This window comes from Pelobates fuscus, chromosome 3, assembly GCF_036172605.1.
Source record: "Pelobates fuscus isolate aPelFus1 chromosome 3, aPelFus1.pri, whole genome shotgun sequence".
In the NCBI taxonomy this organism is placed as follows: Eukaryota; Metazoa; Chordata; class Amphibia; order Anura; family Pelobatidae; genus Pelobates; species Pelobates fuscus.
Window position 1 is genome coordinate 296,347,955 of NC_086319.1, and position 17,708 is coordinate 296,365,662.

A 17,708-nucleotide genomic window follows, 5' to 3' on the forward strand; every position below is an offset into this window, starting at 1 on the left:
TGACCGCTGACAAGCATAGTTTCACTGCTCCACACTGGACACTGGGTGCAATTCGAACCTTCCAGCAGATGTGGATTGCAAAACAAGAGCATGAAAAAGGAGGGACAGCATGTATGGAGAGAATTTGCCCTCAGTACCCTTCAGACTGCTACTAGTTCCTTGCGGCTAAGTCTTTTAAAATAGTTTTAGCAGACTCAGGAAACAAAGCGGCTTCTTTTGTAGTTAAAACAACTATATCACTTTTACTAACCGAGGCAACTGTCTTAAGTTTTCTATCTGATAGCAAGATAAACCAGAATAGCCTGTAACACTAGCTTAATGTACTATATACTATACTATATATACTATATATGTGACCTCGAGAAGTTTACCTGGCTTGATATGACTACCTATTGAAAATAGTGCAGAACCATTATATACATCTAATAAGCAAAGTGTTTTCTCTATCTTGTGAGCAGATTAAAGTTTAACTATATGCTACCTGATGCTTGAATAATCTTCCTTACGTTTCTACTAGTTACTCAAAAAAAATGTGTGCTGTTATTTGAAATGCCATACTATGTCCAACATTGTTTGTGATAATTAAGCTTGTGAATGCTGTTGTGGCTAGACAAGCGTGTAGTGTTAACCTGCGCACAACAAAAATAAATTTTTTCCTTTTTTTTTTTTTTAAATAAAATAATTTCTTGTGTGATTAGTATTGTTTTTTTCCGGTTTATGGCATTACAATAAGTAGCAATGCAGATTGAATTCCAATATTGAGATTGATTAGGATGGTTTATCCTTAACCCTTAGAGTAGTAAGAATTAAAGCTGGTTTGGTTTTGATTTATAATTTACTAGGACCTTTTTGTAAGAGGCATTTCTTGAATTCTCTGATAAGGTACAATGGATGGATGAGAATAGTGGGGGTTAGGACACAGATTTTGACATGTGCACTACGAATGTCCCCACTGCCTTTTATCAGTAATTTGGTCAATTAGGAATAAAATGAGTATTCTCCACAAGCCTGCCATAATAGGTAAATATGTATGATGATGTCCTCTATTTACCCGACTATAATAAGCTATCCCTTTAGTCTTTTCGGACACAGTGTGGTTAGGGTGTGAAAATATTATACTTTAGTTCTATCTTATCAAATTAGGAACTACTGCCTGCCGTGATTTGTTTTTAACATGTTTATATGCTTTGGTAACACTGGTTTTATTTATAGGTAGAATTTGCTGCAGTGTTTGTATGTTTCCATGGCAACAACTCCAGGCTGCGTCATAGAGCGCGACCCCATGTGGTTGCGGACTTACGCCAGTGTAAACCGCGGCAGTCATGGTCACCCTAGGAGTCAGTTGCATCACAGGTGGGGGTAAGTAAGTGTTTTGATTAAGCTATATATGTTGGGTTGTTTTGTATACACATTTGTCCTGATGAAAGCTTGAGGGGATCAAGCTGAAACATTGATGTTATTTTAAAAGAAAGGTAATAAAAGCTAAGTCTTATATTTAAAGTCCTGTGAGTGCTATCCTGATAATTATTTTCTACTTTGGCTGGACAAGCACCGGGCAAGAAAGTAGTTTTGGTGGAGTGCAAGATTTTTTTGTGTTTAAATATCTATATTTATCTACGTCTATATTATCTAATATACACACATATATATATATATATATATATATATATATATATATATATATATATATATATTAAAATATATATATAATCTATTTCATGTCTGCGCCTTTTCCAGTTCTGGTGCATGCCGCAGGCTGTTTGGAGGGGGCGGGATATGGATCATGTCATATCCCTGCTCTCTGTGTAGCACACAGCGCAGCACCTAGTGATGGGTCTTGACTGCTGGGAACTCCAAAGGATGCTCTCCAGGGACCTAATTGCACAGAACTGAGATGTAAATATGTAACTATGCTTGTATGTATGACTGTATATCTGTGTCTGTATGGCTATATGTCAGTGTGTGACTGTGTCTGTATGTCAGTGTGTAGGTGTATCTGTATGTCAGTGTATGACTATGTCTGTTTATATGCCTGTGTCTGTATGTCTGTCTGTATGTCTATGTATGTCTGTATGTCAGTGTATGACTGTTTGCCTTTGTCTGTATGTCTATATGTCAGTAAATGAATGTATGTCTTTGAATGTATGTCTCTGTATGACTGTGTCTGTATGACTGTCTGTATGTCTATGTATATCTGTATATCAGTGTCTGTGTTTGTATGTCTCCGTATAAATATGTCTGTATTATTATTATTATTATTATTATTTACATAGTGCCAACAAATTCCACAGCACTGTCCAATGGGTGGACCATGTTGGGGTAGTACCTTGACAAGTGGGAGGCTACGCTGATCAGCATCTTCTTATAGAGATGCATTGAATCATTGCATCTCTATGGGGAATGTTCAGAATTACTTTGGGCATAGGTCTTGCAAAGATTGCAGGACCTCTTCCAGGAATTCCCTCTAGTGGCTGTCTGAATGTCAGCCACAAGAGGTGTTACTAGGCAGCAGTTTAAGCACTGCCTTTTATCTGAAAAGACAGTGTGTACATTGCTTAGTCTACAGGAATAGGCTATAGACAACAGAACCACCATGTTAAACTGTAGTGGTCCTGGTGACTATAGTGTCCCTTTAAAAGGGAACGTTCACTTCCCACTGGTATTTATATTATGTTTATTTATCCCCATTATTTATTAATATGCATTTTTGTGGTGTGCAAAATAAATGTAAATGTAGAACTCAACACCTATTGTACTCCATCTTAGCTCCCTTTCATTCATTGTTATTAGCTCTATCTTTTGCACCTGTCAGTCAGCAGAAAGCAAACCATGAATAGAAATTAAATATTACTACACCTACTCCTATTTGCAATTTGTGCTGGCTTTGCCTGGAATGATCTGGACTGTTACAAGTTATATTTTATGCAAGTTCAATATTTCAATCCAATTTTATTCAAGTTCAAGTGACTTGTGCCCTGTGAATGAAAATCCAATCCCTGCTTTGCTGAACCTCTTCCTCTCATTTGCCCGGGTCCCTACACTTTCACAGAATCAAGTGTGCAATACATATAAATAAAGTAAGATATACGCACGTGTAGCTTAGTGCATACCTTCCTCAGATTCATTTCATTGTCTTTCACATTTTCACACCATGAGTATTTGCAATTGGGACAATTCTGTTTTCTCATCCGATATCTGCAATGACAAACAATAACATGGAATCAAAGCAATACATTGATGGTCAATTATATTAGTTCACCCAGAGGAGGTTGTGCCCCCCCCCCCCCCCCGCTTCCTCTCCGTTATATATAATTTTAGTTAGTTCTTCTATCTAAAAAAAAATGTTTTCCTCTCCCCCACCCCTCCTCTTTCTCTCCCCATCGTTTTCTACCCTCACCTTTTCATCTCTGTTTCTCTCCTATTCCTCTACAACTATCCACCACTGCCTTGCGGCGCTGTGATGCTGCGATTGCTGGGGAACCAGAACTGCTATATCTGCTGTTGTATAAGGTTATGTAAGTTTACATTAACATTGCCGCTGCTCTTATGTTGTGTTTTATACATGCTAACTGAAAATCACTGCCGATACGTCTGAGGGGTGGCCTCTAGCTCCCTGGATAGTCGTTCCAAAATGTGTAAATCTGCTGTGGTATTTTGTTTTCCACCAGGGAATTTTGTTGGTTCTTGCATGCCCTGTTATACTCTGTGGTACTATTGTTCTTTTTCTTCTGTAGTGTTTACAAAAAATAAAAATTGTCTTAAAAAAAAAATCTATTAGTTATATTTACAACATATATACAGAGGATGCTATAAAGAGGCTATCATCCTGCTGTCTTAAATAAAGCAAAATAATTGAATTATTTTAATATATTGTGTGTGTGTCTTTGTCCTCTGTGTGTAACTGTGTGTGTGTGTCAGGGTCCTCTATGTGTAACTGTGTGTCAGTGTCATCTATGTGTAATTGTGTGTGTCAGTGCCTTTGTGTGTAACTATTATGTGTGTATTATATTTTCATTTTGTGACTTTTATACTTCAAATTTATAGTTCATACACAATATTCACATTATGGCATAATTATTTAAAAAAAAAAAAAAAATTCATAGCGTTAATCAAACTTGTTTTCCAATATGGGATTAACTTAAAATAGTCTACACGTTCTATTTGGAATTTAAATCAATACAAATTACTTTCTCGAGGCAGGGGTATTTAGGAATATTCTTTAAACCTGCAGGGGTACTTCTCCGTAAAAGGTTGAGAAACACTGATGTAGTCCACAACATCTGGGGTGCCGAAAGTTCCCTACCTTTTAACTAGACCCTTTCAACACCAATAGCCATCATTCACAGAGGTTCAAACCTCACTTTTCTGGAAATGTAACTTTGAAATACCGGTAATCAGATCTTTCTGGTTTTCATATCTGCAACTCTACAACGCTAGATAATTGTAGTGTGGTTACCCATTCACATACCACAAGAAGGATAAAACATTAGATTGTGGTTGCTGTATTGCTTCTGCACATGAGATCTGTCTGCATTTTGGTTTCAGACTGCTGTTGAGGTTAAGATCGCTCTGATATGCTATATTATATAGGGTCCTTGTGTAATGATACACATGAGCTACAAACTTAGAAACTTAGAATGTGATGGCAAATAAGAACCATTCGGCCCATCTAGTCTGTCCAATTTTCTAAATACTTTCATTAGCCCCTGGCCTTAGCTTATATTTGAATGGGAATAAGTGTAGGGCAAACTATTGACGTTTTGTCTGTTCTTGGTGTTATCTCTTTTAGCTTCTTGCTGCAAATATGCAAAACACTCTGTGGTTGGAGATGCATGCAATGTGCATTTATGCCATCTGTAGGTCTGTTGTGTTCTGTATGTCTGCCCATTGATAAAACTGTGTATTCACTTTGTGCCAATGCCTAGTAGATTATAACTGAAATTAATATATTACTCTACATGCCTTTTAACAGCTGTCTGCCTTATGGAACTAAAATGGTCAACCAGTTTAAAAGTAGTGACTGAGATAGTCTGTCTTTGCTGACTATCCTGTTAAAGATAATTAAGGAGAGGTTTGAAAAGTATGATCACATGCCTAGGCTTTCTCTGTATTCTAAGATCTTCCTGGTTGTACAATCAGTATTTCTATAATAAGCACCTGTACATGATGCTCTGCAATATGGAGGCAAATGGTGTGATTCCAATCCCTGCTCCAATCAGCACAGCATGTTCTGATGCGAAGATCTGACGAGTTGGTGTCCCATATGGTCCATCAACGTAGCACTGTAATTAGCAGAGAAAACAGACCAATGACAAACAGTACATCTGCCATATTATATAGGGACGGTCCCTGTGTAATAATACCAATGAGCTACAACTTATCTGAGACTTGAGTGTCAAACTATTGATTAGAGATTATTTAGTATCTCCCCGATCAGGGCTGACCCAAGACATTGTGCTGCCTGGGTCCAAGGAGGAAATGTTGCATCCCCCCAAAAAATGACACCCACCAAAGCCTGCCCATATCCATTATGTTATGCTGTGTGTGTAGTGCATACAGTGTCTGTGTAGTGGATGCAGTGTGTGAACTGGGTGCAGTGCGTGTAGTGAATGCACAGTGTGTGTGTATAGTGGATTCACAGTGTGTGTGTATATATAGTGTGTGTATAGTAAATGCAGTTTGTGTGTGCCCCTTACCCAACCTCTCTTTTTGTGTCCCCATAGCTTTTCTGTGCCTGCTTGTGGCCCTTCAGCCCCTTTGTGCCTGCTTGTGGCCCCTGAGCCCCTTTGTGTCTGTCTGTGTCCCATCAGCTCCTTTGTGTTTGTATGTGTCACCTAAGCCCCTTTGTGTCTGCTTGTGTCCCCTCACCCCCCATGGGTGTCTCCCTCCCAGCTCTTGTCTGTTTCTGCCCCACAGCTCTTGTCTGTTTGATTACTGGTTAAAATATGTATACCATACAGTAATAAACATCAAAACATATTGGGTCATATTGGGTCATCAACATTAAGGTGCTTACTTTTATATTACACAGCCGGTGATTTTCACCAACCTTGAAGGAAATCTGTAAAAATTGAAAGGTAATTAATTACATTTCTAGTCATAAAGAGTGTGCATTACTGTATCAGAATAATTTTCCTATTGCGGGCTTTGACATCCTGCTGTGCTGACCAAGTTACAGGTAAAAAAAATCAGATTGTAAGATTATGGATGTACATCCCCATACTGTGTACTGCTGAGAACTGACAATGGAATTGCAAAATCTAGACCCAAATAGCAAAGTTGCCAAACTTGTTTTATATTACAAACTCTTCCAATTTGATTTTGAAATTGCCTGGCAATTCTCTTGAAATGTTCCCAAAATGTACAGGTCAGTGTTAGATGCATTGTATTTCCTTATGGAAAGTGTTCACACACCATCAAAGATACACCCTCTACTTTTTTTTGCTGTTCTACTGCAACAGTTTACTGTTAGATGAGATACTGTATATACAGTGGGTTGCAGTTATTGCACTAAAAAGTGACATGAATGTTATATTCTGATAATAGATCAAGTGAATCTCACAACAAATATTAAAATATAACAAACCAAACCTAGGTGAGTCATCTCAGAATATAGATTTCTATAAATTTCTATAAATTGTGCATGGGCAGATGCATGAAAGAAAGGGTGTGTGATGGCAAATATAATAAAATAACCAAAGCAAAATCGATAATGTACAAGAAGCTGAGGTGGGAGAAATAATTAATTAGTCTATGGCAAGAAAGGTTAAAAATTACAGCACCAAATCTAAGCTTAATAAAGATCCTTTCTCAAAATTAATATAATTATCACCATTAATGTTTAACTAGAGAAATACAAACTGTAGTGACATAAAAATTTAGGAAAGTCTCAGTAACATACCAATCAAAGTTCCTCGATTGCTACTTAAATAATCAGTGTCAGATGTGTTCCTAAGTATTTTTAGGAATCACCTACCACTAGCTAGCAGTGAATCAGATTTTAGACTCAGAGGTAAAGGTAAGTGTAGCAAAAATTAAAAAATAAAAAAGGACGCAGATTAATTACTTATCCTTAGGATGGCTTAACTCATTATCTACAAGGAGAAAAAAAGAACAACAAGAAAACTTACCAAAATCATAGCCAGAAAGAAAGAAACCAATTAGAACAATGACAGAACATACAATTCAGGATAGAGGGGACTAAATGTAAATTGCATCATATGATATCACTATGATTTAGTATAGTTTGGCAACTTGCCTGGGTCCTGCTGGATGCCTGTGGCCGCATCTGGTCCTCCCCATCAGGGTAAGCCAGATTTCTCTATAGAGTACAGCACAGCTCGTTGGCCTGCGAATGTCCTACATGGTCTTACATAGTCCTACATGGCCATGCTTTGCTCTGTATGAATTCTCTTGGTGTAAAGCCAGGGCACTCCTGGCACCCTAACCACTATAGTAGGCTGTAGTGGTTATGGTACTTTGAGTGTTCCTTTAACCAGAAATACAATATTAAAAAATGTGGACCTCTAATATAATTAGTTATATTGATGGGGTTATTGAGTCAAGTGTCAAAGTCAATTAAATGACAATTCAGAGAGAATATAAAAATATTAATTATCATGAAGTATGAAAAGAACTACCAGTATGTAGTATGAAGTATGAACTAGTAACCAGTAAGGTATGCATTTTCAGGAATTGAAAGTGAGGTTTTAGAGCAACCCAAAAATCTAGCTTTTTCCAATTCAGCAATTTTGGCCTATAATTTTAAATTCCCTTTAAATTTACTTTGAATACAAAATTATTCAAATTTAAGTGAAGACAGCTGTTTGTCCATTTAATCCATTGTCATGCAGTTCAGAAATTGAGAAAATCAGTACTATCATTAGTCTCCCCAACAGAAGTTTTCCAACTAAAGTTGCTCTTAGAGCACAATACTCTAAGAAGGCCACCAATCTCGTCCATCTCAAGTCATCTCAAGCATCCAGATAATCCATACACTTATTGTTCGAGTGTATTGTACAAACTCTCAGCAGCAAAATGTAGTATTTTATGCAGTCCAGACTATACCCACCAGAAGTGCCATAAAGGCAATTTAGAGAAAGCAAGTTACCATATTCTTAGAAAGCATAATCTGCTATATGGTGACATCAACATTGCCAACTGTTTGTTATTGTGATTTGTTTAGATAGATATTTCTGATTCACGAACCTCACGAACTTGTGAACCAGCTACATCCAAACTGACGCGGACATCCTCCCCCACTGCATTTTTACATGGTCGGTAGGAGGTCAATTCAATAAGATCATCTGCATTAGAAGCAATTCCTCCAGAGGAACAGGGTGATTTCAAAAGAGACTCGTGGTTAAAAAAAACAAAACAAGAAAGTTTTAGATACAATTACTTTACATAATATCATTACTTTTATATATGGAGTGGACTGTTTACATAGGCAGTTTATGTATATTTAAGTTTATAGTCTAACCACAATACTTTAGAATAACCCATTTTTTTGTGAGTGCTCACACCTGGCTCTGATATCTGCTCTTCTTCAGATTCCGGGTCAGTCGTTTATCATTCTGACTCTTTACAAACTCTGTTTTACTGATGTATTCATACAAGCTATTAGTCCATTGGCCAAGTGATCGGATGTGAAGCCAGAATGTATCTACATTGAATAAGGACAAGACACCTGGTTATTTCAAGGATGTGGACATATCCCAAATAAAGTTTCTACTCACCGCGTTTACTCAAAGGGACATTCATACATAAAAATACATTGGCTCAGGCCACTTTAATTAATTAACTAACACATCATTGCTAGTACATAAAATAAAATATCAACTCAGGGGAGGAATTTGTGGTGTTGGCACTCCTCATGTGTTAACACTTTTCATGTTTTTGAGGTTGAAATCACAAAGTTTTTGATGATCCCATTACAGTATTAATAATTGCACTTTGGCATGATTGTGATCATTGAAACATAAATGTTTTACATAGGTATATGAGCATATGTTGCAGATGTGGCCTCTTATGGGATCTGAGAGAAGCATCATTTGGACGAGGTATCATACTAATACTACGGAAGATGATCTAAACTTTTTATACACTTACCTTCCTGCTCTGGGGCACTGCTGATGGTGAATGGGTGCCACTCATACTTGGCAATGGCTGGTATGTTTAAGTAGATGAAGTCGCCAGGCTTGTATTGGAAAGATGGCGGTCTCTTAATAACAAGATGTGTCACCTTCAAGGCAAAAGTAAGAATACATGTACAGATTAGAGTATGTGCATCTATAGATTTATGCATACCTAGTACACAATGTTTCTGATGTAGCTTGTTCTTGAAGTTAGCCTTGGCTGGTGAATTCTAATAAGAATAAGGTCCTTGCTATGAGAGATTTGGTTTGAGTATCCCTGACAATATCTGGTGGCCACTTGAATGTTAAATCCTTGTCAGGTATAAGTTATGAGATTTCATTTGTAAATCAACAAAACAAAATTAACCATGAATAATAATATATTCAGGCACTTATCATTATTCGAGGTTACTGTTGAATGTCTACAGTCTATGTGGCAATGTTCTACAGAGATTATAATAGGCATGTGCATGGGGAAAATTTTCGGTTCGGTTCGGCATTCTGAAATTCAGGATTTTCGCAATTCGGGACTTCGGCAATTCGGCACTTCAAGACTCCGAAACTTCTGCAACTTCGGAACATCAGCACTTCAGCACTTCGGAAATTCGGCGACTTCGGCACTTCGAAACTTCGGAATTTCGGAACTTCGGCATTTCGGAATTTCTGGACTTCGGCACCTCGGGACTTCTCTTACAGCCGCTTGGTAGATAACTCCCTAATTCCCACAGTATTAGGGAGTTATCTACCAAAAGGCTGAAAGACCTAAATTGGTCTTTCAGCCAAATTTACTAATACTAAGTAAAAATTACTTAGTATTAGTAAATTTTTCCCCTACTCGCTATACCGCGAGTAGGGGCATGTCTAGTGCTCACTGTTTAAAAAAAAAAAAAATAGCACCCCCCCGGCCCCACCCCTGAGCGGCGGATGGGGACCCTAACGTAAAATGATGGGGGGGGACCTATTGTCCTCCCCCCTGGCCCCCACCCCTGAGCGGTGGGTGGGGGCCCTAAACCAGAATAAGGGGGGGACCTAATGTCCTCCCCCCCGGCCCCCACCCCTATAGCTAGGATAGCCTTATGCCTATCCCATGCATAAACTCCTTCACTGTGTTAACCTCTACCACTTCAGCTGGAAGGCTATTGCATGCATCCACTAACCACTCAGTAAAGTAATACTTCCTGATGTTATTTTTAAACATTTGCCCATCTATTTTAAAACTATGTCCTCTTGTGGTAGTATTTATTCTTTTAAATATAGCCTCCTCCTTTATGTATTTAAATGTTTATATTATATCCCCCCGTCTCGTCTTTCCTCCAACCTATACATGTTAAGATCCTTTAACATTTCCTGGTAAATTGTGTCCTGTAATCCATGAACCAATTTAGTAGCTATTTTCTGAACTCTCTCTAAAGTATCAATATCCTTCTGGAGACATTATTATTATTTTATTATTTATATAGCGCCAACAAATTCCGTAGCGCTGTACAATGGGTGGACTAACAGACACATAATTGAGATCAGACCATTGGACGTACAAGAACAGAGGGGGTTGAGGGCCCTGCTCAATGAGCTTACATGCAAGAGGGAGTGGGGTATAGTGACACAAAGGGTTAAAGTAGGGGAATTAAATAGTTTGTTAGAGAAGGGTTTATTGAGTGCTTGGTAGGTCATTTTTGACAGTTGCAGGAAAGGAGTCATGGGGTGGGGGATGAGAAGCCTGCTGACAGTTTAATTGATACGCTTTAATGAAGAAGTGAGTTTTCAAAGATTTTTTGAAGGAGTGGAGGCTGGGTGAAAATCTGATTGAGGAGGGAAGGGAGTTCCACAGAATAGGTGCAGCCCTAGAGAAGTCTTGAAGGCGAGCGTCAGAGGTGGGGATCCGGGCAGAGGATAGGCGTAGGTCTTGGGATGAGCGCAGGGGTCTCGACAGGACATACTTGTGTATGAGGGAGGATAGGTATGTTGGAGCAGCATTATGTAGGGATTTGTAAGCAAGTGCCAGAATTTTGAATTGGGCCCTGTATCTAACTGGAAGCCAATGCAGGGACTGACAGAGCGTGGTCTCCAAGTGAGGTCTCTAAGTGTTCTGTACAATGGGCATGAGCACTTCCCTCTTTCTACTGCTAATACCTCTCCCTATACAACCAAGCATTCTGCTAGTATTTACTCATCTTACCTTGGCCTAACCCATACTCTGTTTCACTTACGAGAGTCATATGCCTATGTTTGATGATGCTTTATAATTTTTCTTTTTACTGTTAGTTTATTGACTCAAACACTACCAAACAGTCCAGAGAGGCACTCGCTGGTAACTAATTTACAAGGCGCTCCAAGCTGGTCCCTTGGTACACCCCCCCCCTCCACCATGCTCTGGGGTTACAGAACCTCTAACTCCCTGAACTAAATCACTTGCCACGAGTATGCAACACATACAACAGAACCTTTCCAGTTGCCCCAGGTAGACTGCCTAATAAGATCCATCACCGACTCTGTTTGCGACAGTGGACTACCTTACCTGACCCTTACACATGGTATATAGCTTCTACCCATTTTGGTTTTAGCTCAAATGTCTGTATGCAGTCTACCTGTACAGGCTTTAAATTGCCCCATAGGTGCCGTCTAATAACAGTTCTCCTTTATTGATGCGATGTAAGTCACTTATCTCTTTTACCCTCTACTTAAAATGGGCATGATCCTTCACATAGCGATTCCCACAGTCCATCTAGGCCACAATGTAACGCCATTGATATACCATGTTCTTGGCGTCCACCGCTATGTGGACTGGAAACTCTCTAGCAAGTGTATTGCTAGAATGCCTTGTGCAGCCCTATAAATCTGCTTGTTCATATATATATTATGAAATGTGCTTGTTTTATCCTGCCTGCAACTTTAAAGCTTTATGTACTGGATTGCCTGTCATACGCTGTTGGGGCGTGACATGACTGTTTGTTTGTCTATCTGTGCACTTCAAAAATAAAGAATTTTTTAACAATTAATAGAAAAAAAAAATGTCAGTTGCCACAGATCTGACCTTTTTCCTAAATCATTTGCCATTTGGCTTATTCCTCCTGGAACATCAATGCAGTACACCTACATGTGATAGGAAACTGTTATCTTCTTACCCTTCTCAATCAATCAAAGAGTAATTCAGCTTTCCATTGAAATGAAAATAAATAAAGAAATGAACTAATTTGATCCAGGATTCAAAATTATAACGTGTTGGTTAAAAGTATTTGGAAATAGAAAGAAATCTATGGTAAACAGTTGGAGAGAAGCATAACCCTCTACTTCCAAGAAAAGCAGCTCACTTACTGCGCTGTGTATATATTGATTACTGTCGGAAATAATTACCAGCACAACAGCTGCAGAAGGATGAAATGAGAGACCCTGAAAGGTTGTACAGTTGCCATAATCTCACTACTCTACATTTCTCATTCCGTACTTGCATTTCTTTACTCCTGCCAAGCATGCAATTGCAAGAAACATTTATTGAATAAAAACAAGGAGACATGCTCACACAAACTCTTAAAAGCAACCTTCCAATTACTTATATCACATTTTTTAAACAAATCAGAAGCCGTTCAGCAGTTGAAACGTTCATAGACAAGCAACAAGTACTGCCTGTAAGAAATTACTAAATTGAAGAATATTATTCCAGCACAACCTAATGAAGCAGACAGTATCCCTCAATTCAAGTGCTCAACGTGTACAAAAGCAATGTTTCAACTGCAAGCTTGATGAAGTCCCCCTTTCAATTTTAAATGGGTACTGTCACTTCTCTGGAATTTGTATCACATAATAAAACATTAAAAATGATCTGGAAATTGTTTTTTCATTAAATGCTTTTTTATAAGTACATTCTTTAACAGACTAAGCATTAGTAAAAACAATAAAAGTATTTGTTAGTGAACAATCCATGTGCATTTTAAATGTATCTATTTAGCAACTGACATCATAATCCAGTTCAGACATGGAAGTCAAGAATGAAAAAAATTAAAAAGAAACATTGTCCTCTCCTCTGTATGATCTCTCCATGCTGACTGCCAGGTAAAAAAGGACAGAGTAAATAACAATGATTGACAGGTAGCTAAGATGGCGGTACCTAGGTGCAGGGTAAAGTGGTGTGGGTGTACAGAGGGCCGTTTGCCTTTGCTGTTTATTTTAAAAAAAGTAAGCTAGGGGGGCAATATATTGTACTGTATTATTTGACCACTACCACTCTGACGCAGTGGTGCACAGCTGTATGTACTCATAGTTTTTATAAAAGTTAAAAAAAAGTGTTGTGCATTTTTACATTTAATATTAATTACCAATCCTCACAAATACAAATTTGTTAAATACAGGGAAATAAACATAATATTACAAATTATGGGCAGAGACAGTTCCTGTTTAACCTTTTCATGATCCAGGATTTTTGGAGATTCCATAAATTTGACCTTTTTTGACACTTTTCCTATATGCTTCCTCTTTAAGTGTACCCATACCTGTACATTTTACAAATTGTTTGAAGGACAGATAGAGCTCTCTTCTGATACCCAATATGTATACATAACACAGCATCAACAAGGTTATCCACTAAAGTCTGTATACATCCAGTTTTGCCATTAAAAATAAAGCACTCTACACCTTTACTTCTATTATCTAGCAACACAACTTTCTCAGGTAGCAATGTGGCATGCGCCCATGGAGGAGAGGAGATGGGTAGACCTAGAATCCTTAATGACGGGAGCAGATCTACCCCAATACCACATGTGGATACCCAGGGAGGATAGGAGTATTCTACGAACAACCTGCCCAGCAATTCTAAATTCACTGCGAGTATGGGATGCTTCCGTGCAAAAATACAAGTTAACATCATCCCCATTACCACTAAACAGAGCGTTCCCCCCAGGACTAATGGCTAGGGATTTTAAAAACTTAGAATGAGTAAGACTTCAGAGAATCTGACATAAATTCGAGAACAGATCAGAAGTACTATTTGACAATCTGAAACAAGGAGCCCACCTCACACCTTCAAACTTCTTTAGGTATCTACAACTCAAAGATTACGTGAAACACCCACACATACAAAAAGCAGCAACAGGATCATTGTCTTTCTTTGAGAGGATGTGTCTGAACAAAACCATGCAGCCAGGCCTTATCACTAAACTATACACTCACATATGCTCCGAAACCTACACTAAACAATGGGAAAAAGGAGTGTGGAGTGGCAAGAAATATGGAAGGCAAACAACTCAGCATCCATTTGTGTATCTTTCCAGGAACAATCTTTCAAAACAATGTTTCAGTGGTATACCACTCCTGTAAAGCCACATCAGATGAAAAAGACGCCAACTGATGTATGCTGGAGGGGATGCGGCCTCAGAGGCATGTATTTCCACGTGTGGTGGGAATGCCCCCGTGTACAACTGTTCTGGGGGGGGAGACGAGAGATACTGTCTCGAGTCTTCCACAGAGCGCGAGACATGGATCCGTGGACATACCTGCTGAACAGGCCTGTAGAGAACTGGACTAAACGGGAACAAAAATTGATCCACAAGGTCACATTAGCGGCTAGGAGAACACTAGCTCAGTCATGGCTCAAGCCAGACATACCCCCGATACAGGCCATACTCAATAACGGGAAAGCTGCCGATCTCATGGACAACCGGACGGATAGGATCCGGGGGTCCATGAAAAAATTTGAAAAACTGTGGGAACCATGGAGCAGCAGTGACCTGGTAGACTGAGGAGGCCGGATAGGTCACTGGGTTTAATTTGGTGTCCAAATGAGACCCGGACTCTTTTTTCTCCTTCACTTTTTTTTCTGCTCTTTCTGACTTTCTTCTCGCTACTCCCTGGAAGGGACAATGGGAACGGACAATTACATTCGCATACAATAGGATCCAAAGGAAAGACAGGGGACCATGGAAAATGGAAAGGAAGTCTAACTTCCCTCCAGGGAAACAGACAGCAACATACAACTATGTAAGCCAAGCATGTCAAACTCGCGGGCCACATGCGGCCTAGAATGGACATCTTTGCAGCCCGGCAAGCCGCGAGTACATGCTTAGTGTTCCAAGCAGAGTAGGCACCTGCTTTCCCCAAATTGCAGGTGCCTACTCTGCTAACATTTACCCGGCCGGAGGAGAGGAAGGTGGATGCAGTGAGGGAGCTCAGCCTTCCTCTGCTCCCTCACGCACGCCGGCATCACTAAACTGCGCGCGAGGGAGCAGTGAGGAGCAGGAAGGCTGAGCTCCAGATAGAAGATACCAACTGGACCCCAGGGAAAAATACAATAATGTGAGTCGGTGCAAGAATGTGTAAATGTGTCAGTGTCTTTCTGTGCGTCAGTGAGTGTGTATGTCCGTCTGTCTGTCAGTGTGTGTGTCTGTCAGTAAATGTGTGTGTCTGTGTGTGAGTGTGTGTCTGTCTGTGTGTGTGTCACTGAGTGTCTGTGTGTCTGTCACTGAGTGTGTTGGGTCAGTTAGTGTGTATGTGTGTGTGTCAATGTGTGTTTGTGTGTGTTTGTGTGTGTGTGTGTGTGTCAGTGTGTGTGTGTCAGTGTGTGTGTGTGTGTGTCAGTGTGTGTGTGTCAGTGAGTGTTGCGATGGCAATTTTTTATTTAAAAAGAGTAAAAAAAAAAAAAAATAAATAAATAAAGCACTCTGATTGGCTGGCTTGTAAGCTAACCAATCAGAGTGCTATTACAAAGTCTCAAGCTCATTGTCTGAAAGTGTCAGCTGATCGTTCTCCACTGAGCTCTCCTGTAGCTATAAAGGAGGCAGGAAGTGGAGCCTAGTGGAACTCAGGTAAGAGGTCAAACCATTCTAGAACAGTTTGACTGCTACAGTGTAGTGGCACTAGGCACTGCTGGCACCATAGTCACTATAGCACTTTTGTAATAGGAGTACTATTACTGGAAGTCTAAGTACAGATGGCTGTTACAATGCACTTGAGTGTTCCTTTAAAATTTAAATTGTTCTGCAAATGGTCCAAAAAACTTTTCTCTGCCTTAATGCAGCTATGGCATACATATAAAACTAATGTATAGGGCAGAAAAGAAGCAAAAGTAAAAAAATAAAATAAAACCCTCAAGAGAATGAATACATTTCACTGAATAAAAACTCCAACAAGTTGCAAAACTGTCTGTGACACTTTGATAAATCACCTCCAGTGTTTCTATTTCTCCTTCTCATTTGCAATGTGTGCCCTGGTTTTGCCCAGACTGAACTAGATTATGATGTCATTTGACAATAGAGAAGGTTAACATGGGTTAAAGGTGAAAATCCTATGTTTTATTCAATAGTGTTAATTTCTAGAAAAGTGATAGTTCCCCTTTAAATAGAGGACGTCCAGCTGGTTGGCTGTCTTGGCGATTCCCTGCCTGGAGAACCTCCAGAAGGCTGTCTCTGTGATGTTTCATTAGTGAGATATCCACAAATAGCTCAGTTTTATCTTACATTAGTGACGGAAGGGTAAATAGAGAGTCATGTACTACAAATTCAGACAGTAAATCTGTCCTAAAGTGATTCTGTAATGTGTCCTCTATAGATCAATGATATATTCCAACAAATCTAGTCTAACAATAAGAGATTGAGGTTATTGAGCAGAGGATACCTTGGAGGGGAGCAGGTTCACCTCTACAATGTACAGCCCTCCAATACGTGAAACAGCCACGCCAAACAGTTTCTCCAGCAGGAACAAGAGTCCAGGGACCAAGAACCACTTCCAGAATTTTGGTGTATGCAGAAACAGCAGAATCCAAATCCAAATGTAGGATAAATGGGTCCAGTAGAATATCTATATTACCCAAAACATTAATGTACTAGTTAGAACTGATGTGCAAGGTTAACTTATAGGCTGCTTACACATACTGTTCATAATGCAAATTGACTGTACCTCAAGATATTACTTACTTTGTAATAACTGCTTTTTATATAACTGATTTATACCACAGATAAAGTTGGCAAAGTACAGGGCACCGGGGGATTTATATTTGTGCATGCAAGGATGTGTTTGTGTATATGAGGATGCTGTTGGTGTGTGAGGCTGTATATGTGTGTTTTTTTTATCTCCCTTCTAGTCACAGGATAACCACTCCACATACCCATGCCCTTGGTGTTTGTATACCCTCTTGCATACATGTACAACGGATTGATGACCGAGGTTATAGAAGAAGAATCTTTTTTTACCAACAATACTTTTTATTTTATTTTTACCAACAAAACATTTTTTTCTGTAACACATACACTGATCAGTCACAACATTAAAACCACTGACTGGTTAAGTGAATAACATTGATTATATATATATTATATTGTTACAATGGCACCAGTTAAGGAGTGGGATAAATTCATCAGGAAGTGAACAGCCAGTTCTTGAATTTCATGTGTTGGAAGCAGTAAAAATGGGCAAGCGAAAAGATCTGAATGACTTTGAAAAGGGCCAAATAGTGATGGCTGGATGATTGGGTCAGAGCATCTCTAAATGGCAAGTCTTGTGGGGTGTTCCTGATATGCAGTGGTTAGTACCTACCAAAAGTGGTGCAAGGGAGGACCACTGGTGGACCTGCATCAGGGTCATGGGCGC

General features: G+C 39.2%; 1 protein-coding gene across 1 annotated transcript in view; it reads right to left on the minus strand.

Annotated features, from left to right (window-relative positions):
* The window catches only part of NOX5 (NADPH oxidase 5), a 60,139-nt gene that overhangs the window by 13,190 nt on the left and 29,241 nt on the right, over positions 1-17,708 (minus strand). The window contains exons 7-13 of the mRNA XM_063448733.1: positions 16,737-16,919; positions 9,112-9,244; positions 8,526-8,665; positions 8,209-8,355; positions 6,017-6,061; positions 5,158-5,282; positions 3,111-3,195 (exon numbers count right to left, since the gene is read on the minus strand). Coding sequence (XP_063304803.1) covers positions 3,111-3,195; positions 5,158-5,282; positions 6,017-6,061; positions 8,209-8,355; positions 8,526-8,665; positions 9,112-9,244; positions 16,737-16,919 — 858 coding nt within the window. The remainder of the gene's footprint in view (positions 1-3,110; positions 3,196-5,157; positions 5,283-6,016; positions 6,062-8,208; positions 8,356-8,525; positions 8,666-9,111; positions 9,245-16,736; positions 16,920-17,708) is intronic.